This window comes from Pecten maximus, chromosome 16, assembly GCF_902652985.1.
Source record: "Pecten maximus chromosome 16, xPecMax1.1, whole genome shotgun sequence".
Taxonomy (NCBI): Eukaryota; Metazoa; Mollusca; class Bivalvia; order Pectinida; family Pectinidae; genus Pecten; species Pecten maximus.
The window spans coordinates 16,382,388-16,408,702 of NC_047030.1; the positions used below are offsets into that span (position 1 = coordinate 16,382,388).

General features: G+C 35.6%; 1 protein-coding gene across 2 annotated transcripts in view; it reads right to left on the reverse strand.

The window, feature by feature from the left end:
• Nucleotides 1–24,864, reverse strand: part of LOC117344906 (probable cation-transporting ATPase 13A3) — a 43,440-nt gene extending 18,576 nt beyond the window's left edge. For both annotated transcript variants that reach the window (XM_033907789.1, XM_033907788.1), the window contains exons 1-19: nucleotides 24,721–24,864; nucleotides 16,884–16,975; nucleotides 15,303–15,470; nucleotides 13,705–13,763; nucleotides 13,528–13,612; nucleotides 13,068–13,150; nucleotides 11,887–11,964; nucleotides 11,251–11,320; nucleotides 9,150–9,284; nucleotides 5,950–6,022; nucleotides 5,316–5,447; nucleotides 4,959–5,120; nucleotides 4,624–4,781; nucleotides 3,209–3,397; nucleotides 2,463–2,524; nucleotides 1,779–1,923; nucleotides 1,329–1,430; nucleotides 1,000–1,153; nucleotides 480–600 (exon numbers count right to left, since the gene is read on the reverse strand). In XM_033907789.1, the coding sequence (XP_033763680.1) occupies nucleotides 480–600; nucleotides 1,000–1,153; nucleotides 1,329–1,430; nucleotides 1,779–1,923; nucleotides 2,463–2,524; nucleotides 3,209–3,397; nucleotides 4,624–4,781; nucleotides 4,959–5,120; nucleotides 5,316–5,447; nucleotides 5,950–6,022; nucleotides 9,150–9,284; nucleotides 11,251–11,320; nucleotides 11,887–11,964; nucleotides 13,068–13,150; nucleotides 13,528–13,612; nucleotides 13,705–13,763; nucleotides 15,303–15,470; nucleotides 16,884–16,964 (2,057 nt within the window). In that variant the 5' untranslated portion in view covers nucleotides 16,965–16,975; nucleotides 24,721–24,864. The remainder of the gene's footprint in view (nucleotides 1–479; nucleotides 601–999; nucleotides 1,154–1,328; nucleotides 1,431–1,778; nucleotides 1,924–2,462; nucleotides 2,525–3,208; nucleotides 3,398–4,623; nucleotides 4,782–4,958; nucleotides 5,121–5,315; nucleotides 5,448–5,949; nucleotides 6,023–9,149; nucleotides 9,285–11,250; nucleotides 11,321–11,886; nucleotides 11,965–13,067; nucleotides 13,151–13,527; nucleotides 13,613–13,704; nucleotides 13,764–15,302; nucleotides 15,471–16,883; nucleotides 16,976–24,720) is intronic.
• Between the last annotated feature and the right edge of the window lie 1,451 nt (nucleotides 24,865–26,315).

Sequence of the window (26,315 nt, forward strand, 5' to 3'; positions counted from 1 at the left end):
ACAAACACATACATAGGTAAACTGATGGTACTCACAGGTTAACAATTACTACTCTGTCAACAAACACATACATAGGTAAACTGATGGTACTCACAGGTTAACAATCGATAAACTGATGGCATTCACAGGTTAATGGTCAGTAAACTAATGGCATTCACAGGTTAACAATCAATAAACTGATGGCATTCACAAGTTAACGGTCGGTAAACTTATGGCATTCACAAGTTATCAATGATTACTCTTGTCAACAAACATGTATATTATGGTAAGCTTAGAGCCATTCCCAGATTAACAAACAACTATTTTTTTCACACTGGCTTGATTGATTCCAGATATATGACACAAGAGTTTGTATTTTTTCTTCTAGAGTGAAAATAAAGATAAGAAACTAAATCATACCTTCAAAATTAGTACACCACCAAAACAACACACTTTAGTGATAAGGAAAACCTATTGTAGGTATTAAAGTAAGATTTTACCTAGATATCCTCTGAGACTGATGCCAGGTAAGTTTAGGGTCAAGAGGTCGCCAGGAAAGGGCAATCACTCTATGTCCTTGTAAAGTGTAACTCTGCAGTACTTCTATAAAATTAACTGGCACTGAAACAAACAGATGTCGATTTAATAGAAACCTGATATACTTTTTCAGAATCAGTAAGAATACAGGACTGGAGTCTTACTTTTAAATTTGTTGGATCAAACAAAATGTTTTAGATTTTTTTGTTAATACAAAATTTGACAATAAATGATAGTTTCTGACATTCTACCAACCCTAGTTGTCAGCCTTTGACTTGTGCGCTGTAGGTCACAATTATTCCACATTTTTCAATGATTGTATCAACATCATTTACTATCACTGATGTTGTTAATAAACATGCGATACACAACACTTTGTACAACCAAATTGGGCTTTATTGTCAGTTCAGATTAGGATTTGTAACAACAGATGGAAACAGACCCTAACAAACTAGCAGAGAAGATAAAATACCCTGTACTTACCTGTAGATGACACACAAAGGGAGATAATTTTTTCAGGAGCACCTTTACAGTACAGCTCCATGTGTTCTTTGCCAAGTTCTCGTGTGATAACACTCATCCTTTGCATGTTAGAAGAAAATGTGAACTGGCGGATGATACCAATTTCAAGTGGAGGCTGCAGAAATCAGAAACAGATTGAAATCAATCTAATTAATTATACTTAATATTAATAATGTTATTAAAGAATTGATAAGAAAATAAACTGAATAATGGAAAGGATTATATATTAAGTAAAAGAACAGACTTTGTTTTTTGATTATGTTCAATATGTGAGATATTGAGTGTCATACCTGTTCCTGGTTAGGAAGGAATGTGTCTCTTGTACAAGGTTTGACAACTGTTGGCATCATTGTATCAAATTTACTTGTGTCTCGTCCAGGCTCCTCCAGCACCTTAAAATGTAATCATCAATCAACACAAGTTTTCACCTAGCCTTCTTCCTTTTCTCATCTGTTATACTAGTTTGTAGTTATTATTTTATCTAATAAGAATGTGTCTGAATGGTATTCTAATACATCGGAGGAAATATTTATTGTATATATACAATATAACTAAGAGCACACCAATTGTATTTACAGTCTAGTTTCTTTGGCAAACATATTGGATGTGACAATTCATCCTTGTATCTACTGGTATTGGTTAAAATTTGATTATGTCATCAATTATGAGAGCACGAAAATATGTACATTTATTTTAATTCTACAGTATATATAAGCAGTATATGAACATGCAGAACTTACCCATTTTGTGGATTCAAACATGATCAAGTCGAGAGGATCCCCGGACAGTTCCCCATCTATCATGGTCAGTGAGTGACAGGTAGCCATGGCATTTAAAATAGGTCCATGGTCCAGTTTAGACGGGTCTGTTTGGATAGGCAGAAAACTGCAAACAAAGACAATTTAAAATAATCATGACAGGATCTTTAATGACCATAATATCCTGTAATTCCAGTTAATTTCAATATGTAGTTTTACAGGAATAAATCAATGTTTCAAATAAATGCACAGGGAAGTATGACAGTAGGATGGACAGACATATTTATCCTGTGATGACAGTAGGATGGACAGACATATTTATCCTGTGATGACAGTAGGATGGACAGACATATTTATCCTGTGATAAACAGTGAAGAATGACAGTAGGATGGACAGACAAAGTTATCCTAAGATAAACTAAACGGCAATATGTAAACCTTTAAAAGTAGAGAATGAACTTTATCATTACATGGCAATGAAAAAGCTTGAATATAACTGAAATGTGTCATCAGAGTTAGATTCTGTCTGCTTTCTAATGACTTTCACTAAATGAGGAGAGCCTCAGATTAGTAATCCAGGGATTCCAGGTTTGATCAATAGTCACCGAGATAAATGTTATTGTGACATATACTATAATGGTGACTGGGTTACAAATATATAGCTGACCTGGTGTTGTGGACCGGAATGGTTCCCATCATGTCGAGACCGTCCTCAGTCAAAGTCCCAGTCTGTAACAAACATAATAATTTCTCCAGATGATTATTATACATAGACTCAACAACCATAGTTATCACTTTATAATATCAGAAGACTGGGAGCTTATTCAGACAAACCACACCAATACCAAAGTCTTATAAGGATTTATGCTTTTAATTCTTTTTCACTTTTATATCAATATTAAAAATTGTCAGATATTTGAAATTTTTTTATAGCATTGGAATACATAAAATGTCTTATCCGATCACATCCAACAGTAAAAGTGAAAGTATTCATTATAAGATAGTTTTTGAATGATAGAATTGTCAGAGGATATGGAAAATATATTTTTGATAACCGTTCTGTCATCATACAATGACATTCATCATGTTTTGTGTTAAATACAATCTTTAAAGTTTTATGGATGGCGAGACTGCATGAATATTGACATCTTGCTATCAGGGTTTGAAGAAATTGGATGGGATATTCCTATATAGAGTATAGCACATTCAAAGGATTTCAATGAGATTCTGCAAAAATATAGGAAGTAAAAAATCTGAAATCTTTCCAGAAAGTGCTCTATAGGAATACCCCTTCCAACTTCTCCAAAACCTCAAATGCTACCATAATATTACTGACCCAGTAATACTGTACCCGTCTACCAGATTCTGATCTATAACTTATATTATGGTGAGACCTTAATTAAAGAACAGTACCTTATCAAAGCAGAAGGCATCTAGTCGACCACCAAAATTAATCCTTGGAGGGCTAATACAATAGATGCTATCATTCTTCAGTCGATTCTGAGCGTATGCTGTGCCTATTGTCATGGCAGCAGGTAGAGCAGCTGGTACAATGATGGTAATCACATCTAGTACTCGCAGAACAATGTTAAAAGGGTGGATCTGTAATATGTAATGTCACTGTATCAATATAACAAGGTGACAGAGAAATCACATCTTAGGAGTCGACAGAGACATCACACCCTAGGGGTGACAGGGAAATCACACCCTAGGGATGACAGAGAAATCACATCTTAGGAGTCGACAGAGAAATCACACCCTAGGGGGTGACAAAGAAATCACATCTTAGGAGTTGAAAGAGAAATCACATCTTAGGAGTCGACAGAGAAATCACACCCTAGGGGGTGACAGAGAAATCACATCTTAGGGGGTGACAGAGAAATCACATCTTAGGAGTTGACAGAGAAATCACACCCTAGGGGGTGACAGGGAAATCACATCTTAGGAGTTGACAGAGAAATCACATCTTAGGAGTTGACAAGAGAAATCACACGCTAGGAGTTGACAGAGAAATCACACTCTAGGGGTGACAGAGAAATCACACCCTAGTGGGTGACGGAGAAATCACACCTTAGGAGTTGACAGAAAGAGAAATCACACCCTAGGGGTTGACAGAGAAATCACACCCTAGGGGTTGACAGAGAAATCACACTCTAGGTACTGGCAGAGAAATCACACCCTAGTTGGTGACAGAGAAATCACACCCTAGGGGTTGACAGAGAAATCACACGCTAGGAGTTGACAGAGAAATCACATCCTAGTGGGTGACAGAAAAATCACACCCAAGGGGTTGACAGAGAAATCACACCCTAGTGGGTGACGGAGAAATCACACCTTAGGAGTTGACAGAGAGAGAAATCACACCCTAGGGGATGACAGAGAAATCACACTCTAGGTACTGGCAGAGAAATCACACCCTAGTTGGTGACAGAGAAATCACACTCTAGTTGGTGACAGAGAAATCACACCCTAGGGGATGACAGAGAAATCACACTCTAGGTACTGGCAGAGAAATCACACCCTAGTTGGTGACAGAGAAATCACATCCTAGGGGGTGACAGAGAAATCATACCCTAGGTACTGGTAGAGAAATTACACACTAGGGGGTGACAGAGAAATCATTTCCAAGGGGTTGACAGAGAAATCACACTCTAGGTACTGGTAGAGAAATTACACCCTAGGGGGTGACAGAGAAATCACACTCTAGGGGGTGACAGAGAAATCATTTCCAAGGGGTTGACAGAGATACCTAGAACAGGTAAAACTGATTCTGTGAATGATGAGAAAATATTCCTTCACTAACACACGAACAAATAAAGTTGACTTACCCCATCTCTTATGTATATCACAACAGTGTAAATCATTCCAAGTGCAGCTATAAATCCCAAAAACATCACAAACTTCATGGAATCTCTGTAAAACTTGAAATCAATTGGTTTGGGAAATAGAATTGATCGTACAAGCTCTCCTTTTGCAGTTCTGAAACCTGAAACATACAAAAATAACCAAAAGTTAACCATGACCTTGGAGAGTCTAAATGGTCCAGGTTACAAAAAGCCTGAGAAAAGTACGTTATTTAAATTTCATGGAGAACACTTTCTGCTAACTGAAAACCATGTTAGCATTTGATGCTGATAATGACCAAATATTGTATAAAATATACCTGTTCGCACCACTACTGCTGTGACCCTTGCTGAGCCGTAGTATCGTGTCTGCATGACATGAGTTCCAGAGAACAGAGTGTGACGTTTGTGAGCCTCCGGAGAGTAGATTTCCTCATCCTCCTGGTGTGTGAGGGGCGTTTTTGTAACCGGTACACTCTCACCTGTACAAAAAAACACATGGAATGAGGAATTTTTCCATTCTGATAAATTCAATCTTATTTCCCAGCTGAATTTGAACATGGATATCAAAATGTAGCTGAACAATCAAATCAAACAATTTTGCTTTTATCTTATGACAGGTTTATAAAACCAAACACAAGTCATCCTTGAACATGATGACACCAGAATATACATACCTGTCAGCATGCTCTCATTGACTATACAGGTTCCTGTTACCAGCACTGCGTCACACGTCATGGTACATCCGTTTTGTGGAAGCACAATCAAATCCCCAGGGACAAGACGTGATGTTAGAACCTTTTCGTACCCTAACACAGAATCAAAACATGGTAACAATGACACACAAAAACACTTTTATCTTAAATGTTATTTTTTTCCTCCCTTCTCTTGGAAAGCAAATCTACTTCATTAAGTTATACTAATACTAATAAAAATTATGGCAAAGTCCTAATTCTCAATGTCCCAGACTTATAGACACACCTTGACTAAGACATGCAAATATAAATTTCTATCACTAACCAAATATAAATTTCTATCACTAACCAAATATAAATTTCTATCACTAACCAAATATAAATTTCTATCACTAACCAAATATAATTTCTATCACTAACCAAATATAATTTCTATCACTAACCAAATATAAATTTCTATCACTAACCAAATATAAATCTATATCACTAGTCAAATATAAATTTATATTCCTGAGTCAAATGCTTCTGTATCAAGACTACCCCAGCTCCATTATCACAGATTCTGGTTCAGTGTAGTTGTCTCCCCTTATCATGGATTTACCTTCCCTAGACTCACCTCTTCCTTGTCCCAAGCAAATTTCAATTGTCTGCTCAGACACTGCTACCATGTCATGAAGTGCTATACTTTGCTGAAAATATTGAGATAACATTTACATAAAAATTGGTGTAACTGATTATTTTACAAATTATATCTATTTGTTAATTCCTGAAGCATACCCTTGTCACAAACTCACTAAACACCTCATGGATTTCTGACATACAACAGACCAGGAAAACTTGACTGGTGTAATAATAAGACATGTGAGGAATCAACAAGAGAAAAGATATCTTTATCACATTTTTGCCAGTGAAATATAGAGATTTATCAAATTAATAAAACTTATATTTTCACTGCAGCGATCATCAGTGAAAATATAAGATTTTGCAGTGAAAATATAAGTTTTCCGTTTTTGACCAATCAGAGCGGACCTTTGTATTCACCTCGTTGAAACTTACCGATTTTTCCAATCGAAGCGGAGATAGACAAATTGGTTATTTTGCTGTATTTATGAAATATTCAGACTAGTCTTTGACTAAATACTCACTTGACGTTAGCTATTCATGCACAGATTCTCCGATAACAGCAGAAAATGCTTAAATTGCGCTGATCAGTACTTTCAAAATGGCGCCGTCAAGTTGACGTGGAGTAACGTCACAAAGAAATGATGTCATTACTGATTCCCGCACTTTCTGACTATTAATTTTTCGATGTTTTTAATTTTGTTTCTAAGTTTATGAAATGCAATAAAAAGAAAATTAAATGGTTTCCCATTAAATATAACATATATTTCACTCGTATGACAGAATATTTCGATATTCTGTCATACTCGTGAAATATATGTTATATTAAACGGGAAACCATTCAAAATCCTCTATGTACTTTTAGTATTTACTAACACTTATTCTGGTATTGTTTTTAGCAGATATTTTAAAATAATATGTTAGCTTTCTCAAAGGAAAAAATTGCAAGGTATGATGCAGAAAATAGAGTGTGTATTAAGACAAGTGTATAGAACATTGAAACAAAATTAGGTCCAGGTAAGATATATAACACTGAGAACACTTAATTTCAAGACTCGATGAAGTGTTGGACTAATTCCTTATTCAAATAATAAGAAAATATCAAATATCCATACTGGGAAATTTTAATCTATTTGAATTTAATATCCATTCCTTATTTTTGGTAAATGTATACGTAGTGAATTGAAACAATTCAACAATTGATGATAGTTATTGACAAATATATCCAATGCAGAAAGTTTACTTAGTCTAGCATTTTCATTATTTTAATATCATTTTTAAGCTGATCAACACATGAATATGGAAAATCCTGTTATCATTTTTTTCTTCTTCTATTCCAAATTTTCATAATGGTAATACCAAATTTCACCATCAATGTCACCACATGCAGAAGGCAGGTGAAAACAGGGTCATAACAAAATTGTAACAAACTCTAGACTGAATAGGTAACTGTCAGAAGTATTCAACTATGCTTCACAAATATCATCAACAAAACAGTATGAGGGCATTATAAACTTTCTATAGCCCCCTATCCCCAGCCAAAATGGCCATAACCCTAGCTACGAATCTGTAGCCAAAATAACAAAGAAACATACATATGTAACTACCAGCCAGAACTCAGTATCCAAAACAACAAAGAAACATTACCCCAGGCCATGAATCTGTAGCCAAAATAACAAAGATAACTCCCAGCCAGAATTCAGTATATCCACAATACCTTTGTATCGAAAATAATCGAGGGACAAAATCCAACTACATTTTTATATCAAAAAATAACAAAATACTCTGTAAAGAGAGGTAAATATGATCAAATTACATTATCCCTCCTTTGTGAAACCACTCAAAACATATGGCAGTTTTAGGAATATGAGAGAGTTATCAATGTGATATATGGTCTAATTATATGGAAGATCAAATGTACTGGTGGAACCTACAGCTGGTCCCTATGGCAGTACTGGTGGAGGGCTAACTGTTTTTGTGTTCTATTTTCCTAAACTATAAACTAACATCCAAGCTTAATATATAATGTATGTAAAGACAAACATAATATCCTGGAAAGGAGATATTAATTGGTACCAGCTCTTTCACTAGAATAAGCAACATCACACTGAATCTGGTCTCTGTACATATCTTGCTAAGAATCAAAGAGGAGATTCAATACTCTCTACATGGAGAAAAAAAACTCCAGACTTCGGTTATGGACAGAAAGGAAAACTAAGACATGCTTTAATCAATCATTGTCACAAATGTCTCAACACATTCCAAGCAAACAAAATCTTCAGTGTACCTGGTTCTTATGGTCCAGGAGTTAATGATGTCAGAATAAAACTACCTGCTCAAGATAAAATGTGTTTAAATCAGCATGGAAAAGTGACACATGATGTACATAATGATGCTCGGCATGGGATGTATCACCACTAATGTGACTGAACAAACAGTGAAGTCTTCGCTACTCAACTTAAAAAAGGGTTGGTGTTCATGTGTTGGATGACTTTCAGATGACTTTCAGGTATGCCATAGATATATCAAGACAATTGGAGAAAACCTATACATATTATTATCGTAATCCCCCTTTGATGAGCAGATAACAGATAAGCTATACACATGCACATCTGTAGTGATCTATTTCCAAACTGATATAAACAAATACAAACTTCAGGGACTGAAACCACTAGCTAGTGTGCTGACAAGTACCGTTATGTTATGTATGTACAAGATGGGTGGAGAGGAAAAAAGAGTTTCTCTGCCCCATCTCAAGTTGCAAAGGTAGGGGACAAATAATAAATAGATATATATTAAGACACTTCGATGGTCAGGCTTCAACAGTCAAACCTTCCTTAGCAACCTCAGAATGAGCCATAAGGGAAAGTCACTCCATATGATTAAATAACATATATCTAGATGGCTAAAGCCAAAGAAAACCTTGATAGCAGAAGATTTGTGAAATAATCCTAAATGTATTACTAAATGTTACAAGATACTTCACGAGTATGACATGTACACATTATAGAAGTATATAATCAAGCAGTATTAACATGGAAAGAGCTTCGAGACTTTTCTAAATAATTATTGCCGAAATAGTTTAAATTATTGAATTTTAATGTGGATTAGTATATATAGACATACAAACCCCAATATTATCATATCCTATTGTATGTGATGACAATATCTCCCTAGTTTTGTGAACATATTTACCTTCTTGATCTGACGAAGTGAGATGGTTATTGAGATGAGAGAGATGAGAAATATACAGGCGGCATAGTAGTAATAATTGTCCATCATCCATAGGATAATACTGAAGATTTGGAATATGTAAAATGGATTCATCACCTACAAAAATAATTGATATTATGCAATACAAAATGCAGTAAGGAATTGCAGGATCATTCTTCGTGAGATATCCTCTATACATTACACACCATTTGTGAGATATCCTCTATACATTACACACCATTTGTGAGATATCCTCTATACATTACACACCATTCGTGAGATATCCTCTATACATTACACACCATTCGTGAGATATCCTCTATACATTACACACCATTCGTGAGATATCCTCTAGACATTACACACCATTTGTGAGATATCCTCTGTACATTACACACCATTCGTGATATATCCTCTATACATTACACACCATTTGTGAGATATCCTCTGTACATTACACACCATTCGTGAGATATCCTCTATACATTACACACCATTCGTGAGATATCCTCTGTACATTACACACCATTCGTGAGATATCCTCTATACATTACACACCATTCGTGAGATATCCTCTTTACATTACACACCATTCGTGAGATATCCTCTAAACATTACACACCATTCGTGAGATATCCTCTATACATTACACACCATTCGTGAGATATCCTCTATACATTACACACCATTCGTGAGATATCCTCTATACATTACACACGTTTTGTGAGATATCCTCTGTACACCCTTCGTGAGATATCCTCTATACATTACACACCATTCGTGAGATATCCTCTGTACATCACACACCATTTGTGAGATATCCTCTATACATTACACACCATTCGTGAGATATCCTCTATACATTACACACGTTTTGTGAGATATCCTCTATACATTACACACCATTTGTGAGATATCCTCTGTACATCACACACCATTTGTGAGATATCCTCTATACATTACACACCATTCGTGAGATATCCTCTATACATTTCACACCATTCGTGAGATATCCTCTAGACATTACACACCATTCGTGAGATATCCTCTATACATTACACACAATTCGTGATATATCCTCTATACATTACACACCATTCGTGAGATATCCTCTGTACATTACACACCATTCGTGAGATATCCTCTATACATTACACACCATTCGTGAGATATCCTCTATACATTACACACCATTCGTGAGATATCCTCTATACATTACACACCATTTGTGAGATATCCTCTATACATTACACACCATTCATGAGATATCCTCTATACATTACACACCATTCGTGAGATATCCTCTATACATTACACACCATTCGTGAGATATCCTCTATACATTACACACCATTCGTGAGATATCCTCTATACATTACACACCATTTGTGAGATATCCTCTATACACTACACACCATTCGTGAGATATCCTCTATACATTACACACCATTCGTGAGATATCCTCTATACATTACACACACATACCTGTAAATTGAAAAACGTTTATACCTGTTTTTCTCCTTTTCTCCAATTCTAAATTATTATTATGTTTATTTTGATGGCATTACATTTCATAACATAACACATTTATAAGACGAACAAGAACATAGTCATTCAGATCTCTCCAAATGGATTTATACCCTGGAAACTCTGAAATCAGTGATTTTGACTATTTGTTTCCCTGGTTAAACCATGAAAATACTGAAACTGAAAACTGCTCCATAGCAAAAGGCATAATTTTACCACTTGATTGATGTGTGCATCAAGTTTTGTGAAGTTGTCTTGAATTGTTTTGGAGATATGTTCTGGAAATGCTTCAATGGACTGGACTAACAAACGATCCTTGGGACATATAGCTATTGTGTTATGGTGTATTGAAACAATTCATAACATCAAACAACTATTTGACAACTATTTGACTGTAGTAATTCTAATCAACAGAAAAGAATCATTTAGTGTTATTAGCTGATGCACAGAACATTGAAATGGAATTTTAGTTCTGTGCTATAGAATAACACGGAATAAACACCTTAACTACCTTTTACACAAGGGATATATCACAGGGTTGCTCAACTTTACTCACCTCCTCAATAAAAAGTCTCCAGTAAGATTTGACTTCCACATCAATCAGATTCTCTCCATAAACTACTTGTCTGTAATATTCATATTGTAAAGTATATTAGGTACATTTTCAGTGTGTTTGTGACATATCATTGTGTATTAGGTACATGTTATGTTACCTCAGGTATTCTTTTATATCTAATGAAAACATATCAATGTATTACTGGTACTCTTACATTTCATTATTATTATCTTTATATATATAATAATAATAAATATATAATGGAGTTTATTAATTGGACATACCATTATTTAATTTTTGTTGGTTTAATGTCTATTTATTTATCAGGTTTAATGTCCACTATTATGGCTTTTCGGCCTTTCAGCTGAGGAGCTTGGTGCAACAAATACTGTAATATTTAACTGATAAAACAACTATATATATAATATATATACTGAAATCAAATCTGATGAGCTTTGGTGCAACAAATAAATTTAACTGATATCTGATGAGCTTGGTGAAACAAATACATTTAACTGATATAACAACTTAATATTGAAATTAAATCTGATGATGTTTAGTGCAACAAATACGTACACATTTAACTGATAAACAACTATATATTGAAATTAAATCATTCAGTGTGCTATCACCTACTTCTGAGCTTGCTCTCGCTGCGACAGGCCCTGGAACGACTCCTGCATGGTGGAACATTTGGTGTTATAGGATAGATCCCTGGCAAAATAAAGTTTCTTTTTAGACATTACATCAATGATCTATTTTTATATCAAATCTGTTTTATGAGGTAGGATATCAATTCAGAAGAAAATATGCATGGCAAAAATGATAACATTGATTCAAAATTGTTTTCCCTTTTTGTTAGATCACCTCATTCTAGGGGTGAAACAGTACACCTTCAGCATGGTTCAGTATGTACAGTGTATTGCGGTTCAGTGTTAACTGTTAACTGTCCTTGTTTTCCCAGTTTGATATTTTACCAGGAAGTATGCATTGAAATATTTAGAGATGACTACTGCTACGATGACAGCTTATTGCATAAAATAATGTAAACTTTTTATTTCAGGCTTCAGGTATTGAATAACACACTATAGCAACATATAACAAAGTATATAAATATTGTTACTATAGTCGAGGTTACCTTTTTGTTTCACCAATTCGCTTGTCTGAATATTTGACGATCTTGCTATATAGTCATAAGACAGTTTTCAAAACTGCATTACCATCAGAACCTATTAAAATTTCAGTATGGCTGGCACAGATTCTGCATTTCCTAATCAAATGTGTGTATAAATTGATAGTGTTTCCATGTTTACAATGTCTGTAAAACATATTCAGCTGTCGAAGCCTGTGTAAAATAGAGGCCTTTTAGTTGGCCAATGTGATTCTCTAACAATGTTATATTTAGAGTACTCTGAAACCAAAGCAGCATCCTTCAAAATCGTTTCATCCTTTTCCATCTTCCCCAACGCAAAATAGGTTTAATGTAAGGCTGGATGCGATTGGGTATCATTTAAACTGTAGACCAATCAGAAACTCCCTATCATATAACATTTGGGATTACCAGTGCATGATGAAATAGCCATCCCACATAAAATTTACCATCCACGGTACACGTACTGTAGTTTGGAGTAACTATACTGTGGTTCAACAACACCACGGTATAGCATTTCACCTCTACCTCATTCTCATAATGAGCATGTTTTTGTGTGCAGGTCACAACTGCTTACTGGAGCTGGGCAAAGGTGAGTTTTACTTACTGGAGCTGGGCAAAGGTGAGTTTTACTTACTGGAGCGGGGCAAAGGTGAGTTTTACTTACTGGAGCTGGACAAAGGATCGCACTTCCTGCTCCCAAATATATCTCAAATGTTGGTGGTCAAAATACTTCAGACTGACATCTGGCTGTTAACATAACATCACATACAAGTTATAAATTTACTCTAGCAATTGACACATTCAAATTATGAATTTACTCAAGACAAGGAAGCCACGTTACAATATGTACATGTATAATGTATGTGACATTGGTAAACTCACATAAAACAATATCATCAATCATATATGTTCTTCTGAAAAAGAAATTCATGACAAGCTTTTGGTTAAACTGTGAAAATTCGAACAATCAAAGAAAATAAAACTTTACAGAATATAAAGAAAAGAAACAGCACCCTAACACCAGAGTTGTATTGAACCTGTCAGTTCTAAATGTTGGTATCCATGTTTGTGTACCCTGATTTTGATCCATCTGAAATTGACATGGTGAATCCTTTTTAACTGACCTGTCTTAGTTTGGTGGTGTCTGAGCAGTCAGAGTCATCGTCGTCAGATAGATCCCTGAACTGGTGGTACTTTTCTGGTACTCCACTGCAAAATGGAAAGATTCAGTCAGTTGACAGCAAAACACTAAATTTTGGTCAGTTTGAAATTGAACATGAAATACATAATAAAGCACTCACATATAATCATCAAATCCATTTGTCTTAACCTGGCTGACAAACCATCGCTTCACATGATCCTGACAAAGAGAAAAAAATATAATTACAATGCCTAAAACATTTAACCAAGTTGTCTTAATCATATAGTACTACTAAAATAAACGCTGGATTCATATATACTTGTTATCACAGTATGTATACTTAGTAGATCTAGAGTGAGTATGTCAGTACATGCATATGCAGGTCCTTTTCAACAAGTGTATATTATTTTTTATTAAGTCAGTACAACTACATAGTAATATGCTTGTTAACTCTAAGTGTCCACATTTGGATAAATAACATCTTCAATCTAATTGAATTTTGAAATGCAACATTCCCTGCATCTTGCTTAAAATCAAGGAAACAGCAAAAATCAGACAACCAAAAACAAAAACATTTGTGAAGGTACAAAGGATATATTCAGTAGTGTTTTTCCAGCCCAAAGGAAAATATTCAAATTCCTTATTCTCATCTTAGGGTGCTGTTACAGGGCTTCTAGAAATCGGCTGCTCAGCTTGTAAGGCATACAAATTATACCTGCTGCCTGAATGCATGATACGTGTAAGTGATTTAACTTGAGACCCTTTCTCTTCTTTCTTAACAAATCTTTCCTTATTAATGTCTCCCTTGACACCGCCTCATTTTCAGCCTTAACTTGAGCATTTGCCATTGAGAAGGGTGATTGGTTCAGTTTCCTGGTTGAGTCATACCAGACCTTGAGGTTATAAAATTGGTAGTTGTCACTCTGTTTTAAAACCTTCAGCTTCAAGGGGTAAGGACTGGGTAAACTTCAGCTTCATGGGGTAAGGACTGGGTAAACTTCAGCTTCATGGGGTAAGGACTGGGTAAACTTCAGCTTCATGGGCGGTGAGGATTGGATGAATTTCAGCTCCATGGGTTGGTAAGGATTGGTTCACCCTTTGTCATTACAATACGGCCGTGAGGGGTGTCAAGCTAGTGTCTAGGTGGGGCATTCGTGACAAAATACCCGATATCTTCTTAAAGTTCTAGTACATTTATTCCAAAATGTTCAAATTGTGATCAAGTTTATCTACTTTTAATACAGGTCTCATCTTGATGTTTACCTCAATTTCTATCTCTCTGTCTCCTTCAAACTATTTCTCTTTCGGAGCATGCACTGTCTTCCCATATCTGTGACCCTAATGTCTTGTTATGCCTGTTGCTACATTTGTATATACTTAACTTGACCAGTGATTCAGGGGGCCATTAAATATTATGTTTATATTGTATTACCGCTCTCTCCCCATTAGTTTGGGCATTGATGAAATAATTAAGTTCCTAATTAATATATAAGTCGTGCATGGTTTTTGCTGGTTAATTTGATCACTAAGTAACATTAATTACTTTAAGACTGTGTTTACATATATTATAATATTTTGGTTCCAACAAACCTTCAATTTAAGCCTTTTTGTAACACATTCAGTGTGGTACACTATAAAAAGTATCTGTGAGTGACTCAATCATTTATGGACACCTTAAAAAGATTAATAGGACATAAAACACTAACAAATCATCTAGAACAGTTATTTTGTCCTTTCAAGGCTATGTATATGCCTTACTTGAATGAGGATGGTGTCTGCCTCTATCAGATGGCACTTCTTCCTTTTGATGTAGCACTCTAATTCTGGGCGCCATAGCATCAACAGGAGTACAAAGCCAAAGCTGCTGCAGGAGAGGAGAATAAACAACAGCAGTTTCCATCTGTTCTCCCTGTATCCATAGCAAATCTGTAACAAAAATAAAATCAGTTTATACTGGGCAATCCTTCCTACTCTCTCTACCCATAGCAAATCTGTAACAGAAATAAAATCAGTTTATATTGGGCAATCCTTCCTACTCTCTGTACCAATAGCAAATCTGTAACAGAAATTAAACAAGTTTATACTGGGCCACCATCCCCACTCTCGCTACCCATAGCAAATCTGTAACAAAAATAAAATCAGTTTATACTCGGTAACCCTTCCTACTCTCTGTACCCATAGCAAATCTGTAACAGAAAGAAAACCAGTTTATACTCGGTAATCCTTCCTACTGTCTACCAATAGCAAATCTGTAAAAGAAATTAAATCAGTTGATACTGGGCAACCCTCCCTACTCTCTCTTCCCATAGCAAATCTGTAACAGAACTATATCAGAGGCCCAATGGGCCTGTATCACTCATCTGCTTCTAATGAAATGCAGCATTAAAGTTGATGTTAAGTAGGTCATTTATGCAGATACTAAGCTGTTAACCACTTTATTCAAATATGATTGTATTCATTCCAATGAAATATTAGTCCAATATCAGGTCTCTGGGGTCTCTTGGGCCTCTTCATGGTTATTGAGAAAAAGTCTTTTGACGATTCTGGCATATTTGACCCCTATATGACCTTTGAATGTACAGTAGGTAAAGGTCATTCTTTTGAAACAACTTAGTAAACCTTCACCCAAGCATGCTTCAGACTCAATATCGGGTCTCTGAGCTTCCTGGTAATTGAAAAGTACTTGAATGTTTAAGTGAAAAGTTGATGATGGACAGATCGTCAGATGGACGCTGCACCACAGCATAAGCTCACTTGCACTTCGGGCAGGTGAAAGTTTAACGTTCTAACAATGCAAATATAGGTACATTTGTATCTAACAGTATTTTGTTGGAAGTAATTTACAATACAGTTGTAATATAACAGACTTACAGAATAAGTATCTAAATCAAAATAGTCACAACTGACTTTCAAGAAAAACATGATTAGGTTAAAAAAAAACTCTTCCTGATAGCTATCTATTCAATTTCTATAAACAGAATACGGAAGGAGTTTTAGGGTAGCCTTAATGGTTAAATTCAAATTTTGCAGAATAACAAGTACAGCATTTGTTTTTATTTTTGTCCTTTCTCAATATCAATTGAAATTACAAGTTTTCTTCATCTGACTATGTATGATATATTAAGGATGCTAATGAAATGTTACCATAGCTATCTCAAGTAAGAACCCTCTCCTAGTGTAAAAGTTTAGTATTTAAGTTTGGGGAGGGCTTATAAAATTTTATACTTGTGATGCACTTCAGCTTTTTCATCAATTTGAAAATACTGTAGTATTAATTCTGCAGAACTTAGGTGCTTATTTGCAGATAAATACGGTAAGTCAAACCTAGCGAGGACTTACCAGGACATCCTCAGTGCCAGGGTTGAGCACCACACGTGTAGGATCGGCCCCACTGCTGAACAGGCGACTGTACTCGCTCATGCTATAGCTACCTGGAATATATAATTAATGTCAATGTCAGTATAATCAGAAATTTAAATTAGGCAACAAAGTCAGGTTTTATATTCATATATGTACATTAATAGTTAAGAGAGCCACTTAGATTCTCAACATCACAAATTTTTTTATGAAGAGATATTTAAGACAAAATTTATTACATACCACTAACATTGCTATATTGCCTTCTTTTTAATTTGTACACACTGACAGGAAGAATATCAGTGATAATCTAATCAGCAGATCACGGCACTTAAAATTAACTAATTTACCTGTCTTAACTTTATTATACATCTGATAACGAACAGATTTTCATTTCAAAATATCACTTGTTACTATTCTAAAACAGCTTCAATAGCAATGAGTATGAAATCTTGTCAGTAATATAAAATTTGATCAAATGAAATGATAAATAGATCATAGAGCTTTTTTTAAAAGCCTAAGTACAAAATATGTAGTTAATAAGCTTTTGCACAGCTGGTACGTATACATGGGTTTTCAACATTTTTTCCTTTGACAAAATCTACAAGATACCAATTTCATGTAGCAATACTAATAACCGAAATTTATAAATTCATCTAGCTGGCAACAGCATTTATCTGTTATAATGTATTGTAAACCCTCACTCCCCATTTTTTTTAGTTGTGACCTCATGATCATGATCCTCCAAAATGACTGTCTAGTCAAGTAGGGTGTATTTCCAAAGTTTGGCACAGCAAAGATGAAAATATTATCACACTATATAGCTATAGGATATATTTTAACCCTCCCTATTTAAGGATCAAGGTTCCCAATTTTTACCACAAATTCAGTTGAAATATTTAAACAAAAGTAGTAAGTAAAAAATTGAAGTATACAAAGTTGTAAAATTATGTAAAATGTATACATTTTATGCTCAACTCAATAAGTTTTTAAAATTGGAGCAAGAATAGATCATAAAAAGCTTTTAAAATGCCAAGAATTACATGTTCATTGATTACAAAATTTTCTTACTACATGTAATTCATTAAGCTAACATATATGCATGTGAGCTATATGTTATTTAACATATATATATAGCCTTGAAGAATAAGGTAACACATGTCACTTCAAATTAATGATAGGACTTTCCTGGGGTTCTGTTAATTGTTGTATAATCTTGGTCATTTCCATATAAATTGGGTGAACAAGAATAATTCAAATCAGGACATGACAGTTAGATGTAGAAGTGACAGCAGCATGAATATGTCATACAAATGTTAATGTACAGTATAAACTTCCTATAAAAACATACATATATGCCCTAAATCTCACTTTATAACCAGGATTCTTAAGTCAAGCTACAAAGATATTAAGATAAGGGATTTATCATATAACAGTCTACAGTAGTTACCAACCCTTCCTATTTAACTTGGAAAATTAAGTGTAAAGATTCCTGATTATGAATCCTAGATTCAGACATTTATCATGCCATTACTAATACTTATGTGTAACTTATATTTTTGAAAATCCAATGTCTAGATTATCTGTAAGTTTGATGTTTTATGTTCTCTCCTTTGTTTTTAGTGATAATACATATACATGTATAGTGTATGATATTTTACTGACATGGACTGAATTTATTCTGATTAGAAGTATTACATACTGGGTAATGGTAACTGAATATTTGTTTCGACGGCTACCTTATTCATGATGACTATCATTACTTTTCTATTATATTATCTAATGTGGTTCCAGCAGTAAATATGTTACAACAAAAACAAATTATTTTGACAAGGCTATACCATATACAATATATACATGTGCACTGCATGTCAACTTGTCTCAATAGCAGTACACCACCAAAGATAAATCATGACCACATGTTTACTTGCCCAGTTTTTGTTATCTGTAATTACAAAAGGATTTTCCAGAGCTCACGGAAAGAATTGTGACTGTGACTATAGACTTAATCTATTAATCAATAAATTTATGTTGTTTTCAATGCCAGTGTCACTTGAATAACTTTATAGATATAAATCTAGTAATCTCAATATTTTGCAGTAAGATGTTTTTGTTAGTTCGCTGGTTTTATTTCCCCATGCACAACCAGTGTCATTTTGAGGCGGGTCTCCTTGTAGTAGTTAGTGACTACCTCACTGAACAACATACAGAAGGCCCATGCATGCATCGCATGCCATCCACAGTAAATAAGGTAGAGTGTCTTGCCCAAGGGCACAATCACGAGAGCACAGAAGCACAGACTCAGGTAGTGAGTGTGTATATGTAGTACAAGAAAATGTCACCATAACCAATATAATTTTCAACTGATTATATCTATCAACCTTAACTTCAGTGTTGCTATTTCAAATGTATTTAAGCATCATTATGTGTATATATATATGTCAAGTAGTAATAACGACAGTACAGACAAGTAAATTGTCAAATTTTCGAGGCAATCTGCCCCTTTATCAAGACACAGGTAAATTACATACGATCACATATAGACATAATACATGGAACAGTTACACAAATATAGTAGGTATAAACAACAAAAAGTATCATAATGTTGTAAAAATGATCCCCCTCGGTCGATACTAAATTCGCCGAGGTATATATATGTACTTAATAACTAATTAATATGAAATATGTTTTATTCATAGTCAATGCAATCGTATGTATAAAACCAATTGATAATAATCAAGCCTGCACATAAAAATTCTTAATGACCCATAGAATTTTGAAAGTCTTACATAGACAAAAAGAAAAAGAGATGGCCCATAGGGATTTTTAAAATAGTAGTTAAATAATGGCCCATACTCAACGGTGGCCGAGTGGTTAAAGTGTCCCAACACATCACTAGCCCTTCACCTCTGGGTTGCGAGTTCGAAACCTACGTGGGGCAGTTGCCTGGTACTGACCGTAGGTCGGTGGTTTTTCTCCGGATACTCGGATCCGGCTTCCCTCCACCTCCAAAACCAACCTTTCCAATCCCTTATCATGCTTACCTCATTATTTTAGGTTGTGCAGCCTAGTTACCAGGTAAAGAGTTCTTTAAAAGTTGTCAAATGTATTATGTAAGTTAAGTCAGCTTAGGAATCCTGGGCCAATCATCATTGACAAGAAATTTAACAAATCTAGTTGCATAATGAATGCAAGACAAATACCTACCTGGTATTACAGATGCATGATATGGAAGTATGATTACATGGATAAGGAAGTATTTCTGGTTATTTATTCATCAAGGTTTGATTTGAACACATGACAGTAGTCACTATCTTTATCAGGAGTTCTATGGATGGAAGTAATTACGAAATTGTATATAGGCCTATATAATATATATACTTGTCACATATAGTGCAAATTAAGATCATCATCTCAAAATAATTTTGAGCATGTAAACCAGGCAGATAGCTAGCTCTTATACACAGCATTTCACCAATTCATATAACTAGGGTACAAGCCACATTTGTACATGTGCAATCGAGCCAAAAATGATCAGTGAACATTTTTAATAGATCAAGTTTCAATCTCTGGGGAATTTTAACAGTGGGCCTCACTCTTCAGTATCGATCACCTCTTTCAATTAAGAGACTTTGAAAATGATCATATATATTAAAAAAATAAAGGTTTATTCATATAAATCAATTCTGTTGCCCTTTATTTCAGATTATTGCTTACCCATGCAATATCAGGCCTCTGGGTCACTCGGTTATTGATAAAGAAGTTAAAAAGGATTTTGACCTTGTAGCAATAAAAGTTAGTCAAGGTCATTCATTGAAAAAAAAATTGGTAGGGCTTCAAACCAGCATGCTCATACAGACTAAATAGAAGGTCCCTGCGCCTCCTGGCTGTAAGCAAGCAGTTACTTAAAACATTTAGTATATTTAACCCCTGTGACTTTGATTGTAAGTTACATATATGTGTAGTAGGAGTGGAAAAATGCACGGCCAGACCGGGGTTCGAACCCGGAACCTCCGAACACTAGCCGGATGCTCTACCGATTGAGCTACCTGGTCGCTGATGATCAACCCGGTCCAGTTCCTCTACATATATGTATACATCGAGGTGATTCATTTGAACAAACATGGTAGCCCTTCACTCCAGCATGCTACAGGCCCAGTATTAGGTTCTAGGGAGCCTAATGGATATTGAGAACATTTCATTTAAATATTTTAGCCTATTTGACAGTTTGTGACCTTGAATGTAGGTCAAGATCGTTCATTTGAACAAACTTAGTAGCTCTTCACTCAAGCATGCGACCAGACCTTATAATATGAGATCGAGATCGGGGCCGTGGTGGCCGAGTGGTTAAGGTGTCCTGACACATTATCACTATAGCCCTCCACCTCTGGGTTGCGAGTTCGAAACCTACATGGGGCAGTACTAGTTGTCAGGTACTGACCATAGGCCGATGGTTTTTCTCCGGGTACTTCGGCTTTCATCAACCTCCAAAACCTGGCACGTCCTTAAATTACCCTGGCTGTTAATTATATAGGACGTTAAAACAAAAACAAACCAAACAAACCAAAAGGTCTAGATCTCTGGGCCCCACAGAAACTGAGATGAAGTTGCTTTTAAGAAAAGTTATGCCAGACGGCCAGACAATGGATGCCACACCACGTACAGCATAAGCTCACTTGCTATTTGTTAATTCTTAAACTCAAACAAATGGGGCCTACCATTAACAGCCCCAAAAAGCCCTGCTGTTGACCCACAATACCACATATTTGTATGAAGTGTGCCAATTGCAACTCTGCAGTATACAATGTACACATACATGTATGATAACATATATATATATCTCCTTATGATACTGTACTGTCAATATGACAAGACAAGTACATGTAACATGTGGAGAGATTTTAAACTTAATTCGTATATATATAGCTCATGATCAGGTTGCATTGTGAATTTGTACAAACCTAAATCGCATCCAATTTTGTATTTAATCCTGGAGTAAATTTGAAAGTTCACTTGTTTTCACTCGGAGCAATCTCTTCTTGGTGATGTCACGTCACCATTACAGAATCCATGCCTATATTATCGTGATAAACATATTAGGTACATAAAATTGCAAAGAATATTATGAGCATTTTCATGGTAAGCATTATTCACATAAAAACAAAAGCTTCTGGTCACATATTAATAATCAATACTGACTTTTCAACAACCCACAACATTTTACGTCACAGTAATGTGTTTATCACGATAATAGAAATGGACCCGGTAATAAAATGTTAAAGATTTTAGGAGATATATACTGAAACGAAAAAGAAACGCAACTTCAAATTGTAGGTTTAATAAAATAATACTTGTGAGCATTATGTTTAAATTTCATATGTAATAGTTAATATTGAATATTGATGTAACATCCTTTAAATGTTTAGAGATTTTTAAGAACAGGTCACTTTGCTAGAAGGTCATGATTGGTAGTACCCTACGTGAATCCAAGTTGAAATGGCAGCAGTTTTGAAACCGTGCCCTAATATCGTGTGTGTCCTCCTCGAACAGTTATCACATCTCTAATTCTTTGTTGCATTGAGTTCATCAGGGCATTGACTTTCCGTATTGGAATGTTATTCCATTCTTGGACCAGTGCATTTGCTAACTGAGGGAGGAGGGTATTTGGGGGGTTACGGCGATTTCGAATTCTTCTGTCTAATTCATCCCACAAATGCTCGATTGGGGACAGGTCGGGGCTATATGGAGGCCAATCTATAGGAACAATGTTCTGTGTCGCAAGAAAGTCTCTACAGACTCTTGCAACGTGTGGTCTCGCGTTATCTTGCTGAAAGGTTAGATGATGCTGCCTAACAAACGGCACAACATGGGGCCTAAGGATCTCATCCCGATAGCGTACGGCCGTTAAATTCCCATTGACTATCACCAAAGGCGTCTTCAAACCATGGGAGATTCCCGCCCAAACCATAACTGATCCACCCCCAAATCGGTCGTGTTCCAAAACACAGGCGTCAGCAAAACGTTCGCCTCGACGCCGGTACACACGTTGACGGCCATCTGCTCGAAATAACGTGAATCGAGATTCATCGGTGAAGAGCATAGACCTCCAACGTCTCATAGGAAAACGTCTGGGCATATGTGCCGTTGCCCATTGCATACGACGTGCTCGACGTTGCGGTGTTAGTGGTAAACCAAGGTACTGTCGCCTTGCACGCAAATTAGCCTCACGCAGTCTGTTGATCACTGTTTGGGGATGAATTCGACGGTTATGATTACCAATCGTATTCCTTGCCGTTTCAGCGGCCGTTAATCTCCTGTTACGCAGGTGTGCCAACCTAAGAACCCGGTCTTGACGTCGCGACGTTACGCGTGGACGTCCTGATCTCGGCTGGTCATCGACTCTTCCTGTTGCGTTAAGACGTGAAACTAATCGACTAATAGTCGATTTGTGAACTCTGAATTGTCGAGCGACGTGAAGTTGCGTGTTCCCTGCCAGAAGCATCGCTATAGCACGTCCTCTATCAACCTTTGATAACCGTGGCATAATTGTAAAAGGAATTATTGTTTGCAAAAGTATTGGCGATGATGTGGCTCAATGTTAGTGATGAATTGATACTGGTTTGAATGAAAAAAGAACGCATATGTTTGTGCAGGCACGGTTTTTGATGTTTTTACCGCGCCGGAAGTGCATAGGTCTCTAGTCACACTTGGATGATTTTGAAGATTGGTATGGGTGTTAGGCAGGGTGCATGTTTATTTCCGCGATTTTTATACAGATATGTATATTTAATACAAAATTAATCACAATTTTCCATGTTGCGTTTCTTTTTCGTTTCAGTATATAAGTGCACTATGTAATGGAATTACTTTACAGAATTTTACCAAAGCTGGTTACATTTTTGGTCATCAATCCATTTCACTCCTGGTGATTTTTTATACTTCTGTACTGGGTATTTTTTCATGAATTATTTTTGATCCTGCAACTGTCACCTCATTGATGGAATACACCCACCATATATATATTTTTGCTGTTTACAGCAGTGACGGAAAACAGCTGTATTTTGGAATCTTAAAACATGTGCGTCAATTCGACTGACCTACTTCAAAGTGGCTCGCCACTTTTGTCTTTCATCTTTACCCTCGCCAAAATACAGCTTATATTTTAAGACACTGACCATGTATTCTCTAAATATTCTAATTGATACTGATAGGTCGCAAACTCCTGTGGTATATCAGGGACATAACAGATTATATGTCCCTGGGTATATTGTCTATGTGAGGTTAATTGCATGTAACGAAGATCCGCTATAGGGATTGATTATTGTTGGAGAAGTTCAAACCCCAGCACTCAGGAGAGGATATTTTTCATCACATATATTACACATGTTATAATTATATCGTATCTATGTACATGTACCAGCAAACTATGCCAATACCATTGTGTTTACTGTACTGTAGAGCTTATCATACTTTATATTACAACACTCCGACACTAACAATTAAAATTCTTCTTGACCATACAGTAGACGTTACTTGACAAGAAACAATATTTAGCGGATTTTACTTTTGTAAAATGGTAATAAATGACTTACCCATCGATATGCTATCAGGGATTCATAATAAAATATATTCTGGATTTCAAAGAAACAATATCCGTCTGACAGTGACAATCACGGTTGCACAAGCAGACGAAAACATCCCGACTGCTGAAGTCAGCTAAAGTTTGTTTACAAATCGTTTCTGCTAGTCTCTTTTATCGCCGTATCTCTTTACAAACCATGATTAGCCCACACGCTTTGTGAATTAAAAAGATACATACCTGATCAATCGTATCCTGTTATCGCGGTATCATAGTGTCAGATTTACTCTTACACAAAGTACAAACGTCAAACTTTTAGGTCAACTGCAGAGTTGAATGGACCGACTACCGGTGCCACATGTCAAAATTCATCAATGGAACAGCCAGTGCGAAATTTATATTCTTTAGAATCGTACAGCTGAAATTAAGTGTATCAATGAAAACGAATATCAATCGATTATGTATTTAAACTTTACACCAGGGATTATTTCTGCAAGGTACAATATGATAATATGACCAAATTAATACATCGATAGTGCGTATTTTGAAAGGGGATGTTCAATGAATGTAACAGCGGAAGTGACAGTGGTTGAGGGATGAGACTAGAATGCGGATAAGTAACAACCATGATGTAGCATGCGTTATGATTAGAATGACTGTGTAGCATTTCGATTTTTATTTAACATTATAATTATATTTATTCACAAATGGGTAAAAGGATTTAAAACAATATTTTTTCTGAATAACAAAGAGGCCTAATGTCATTCTACAGACTGTCAACTTTGTTGAAATGAATGACCTTGACCCAATTTTAAGATACCTGGTACAACTTAACAACCCTATTTCTGTACCATTCATGTCACTATGCATCTTGCTTATTCCAAATAAGAAATAAGGAGAGAAATAAGATTTTTATGCAGGATTCAAGGTGATTAGATACATTTGTATTTACATTTAATGTCTGACGGGACCCAAACCCTGTTCGCCTTGGTGAAGTAAAAGTGGGATATCCCCACCAGACCAACTGCATCACAAAGTGTCAATGCAGTGGACTAGTCGGAATCATGGAAAATTTGAAAACATAATTTAGATTACACTGAGCTAAATGCATTATTGCCTGTTACCATGAATGATTATCCAAAATATGACCATTTTCTTTCAGTTGTTTCAGATTCCCCCCATTCAAATGTTGCTTTGGTGCCATTAAATGACCACTGCAACAATATTGCCTTGATAAGTCAACACTTTTAACATTTTTCATAAATGAATGATTTATCTTATTTTAAGCTTGTTTGGAATTGACTTAAAACACTCAATTGGATTTCATCACTTTCACCCTATCATCATGGACTGATTCTGTAAAATTTTTGTTTATATGCTCAAATAAACTGTTCCATATACAATCTTGTTGGCTACTCCATCACTTTACAATTCAACCATTATACCAATCTCCACGAGTCTGTAATACTTTGTAATACACATGTATATGTACACTGTATATGTACATTGTAATATGGTCTGACTATTATGATATTGGGTCATCCTACTATACGTGGTACGTCCACTATTTCTGAACTAACCTTTCACTTTATCTTGACAGAGTGCATTACTTGGCAAATGGTTTACATCTTACATTTTCATATCATTCAGTCAAAGGTCAAAAGATATTCAGAACTATAGACACAATGGTCTGTCATTTCGATTACTGTGATGTGGTGATGATCCCAGCTACAGCGACACATTGTGATTTGCTGCGATGTGTTTTCTATTTAGTTTTAGTGGTGGTTATAATCTTAAAATGTAAGTAAGAATTGCATGATCACCATATGAGCGAT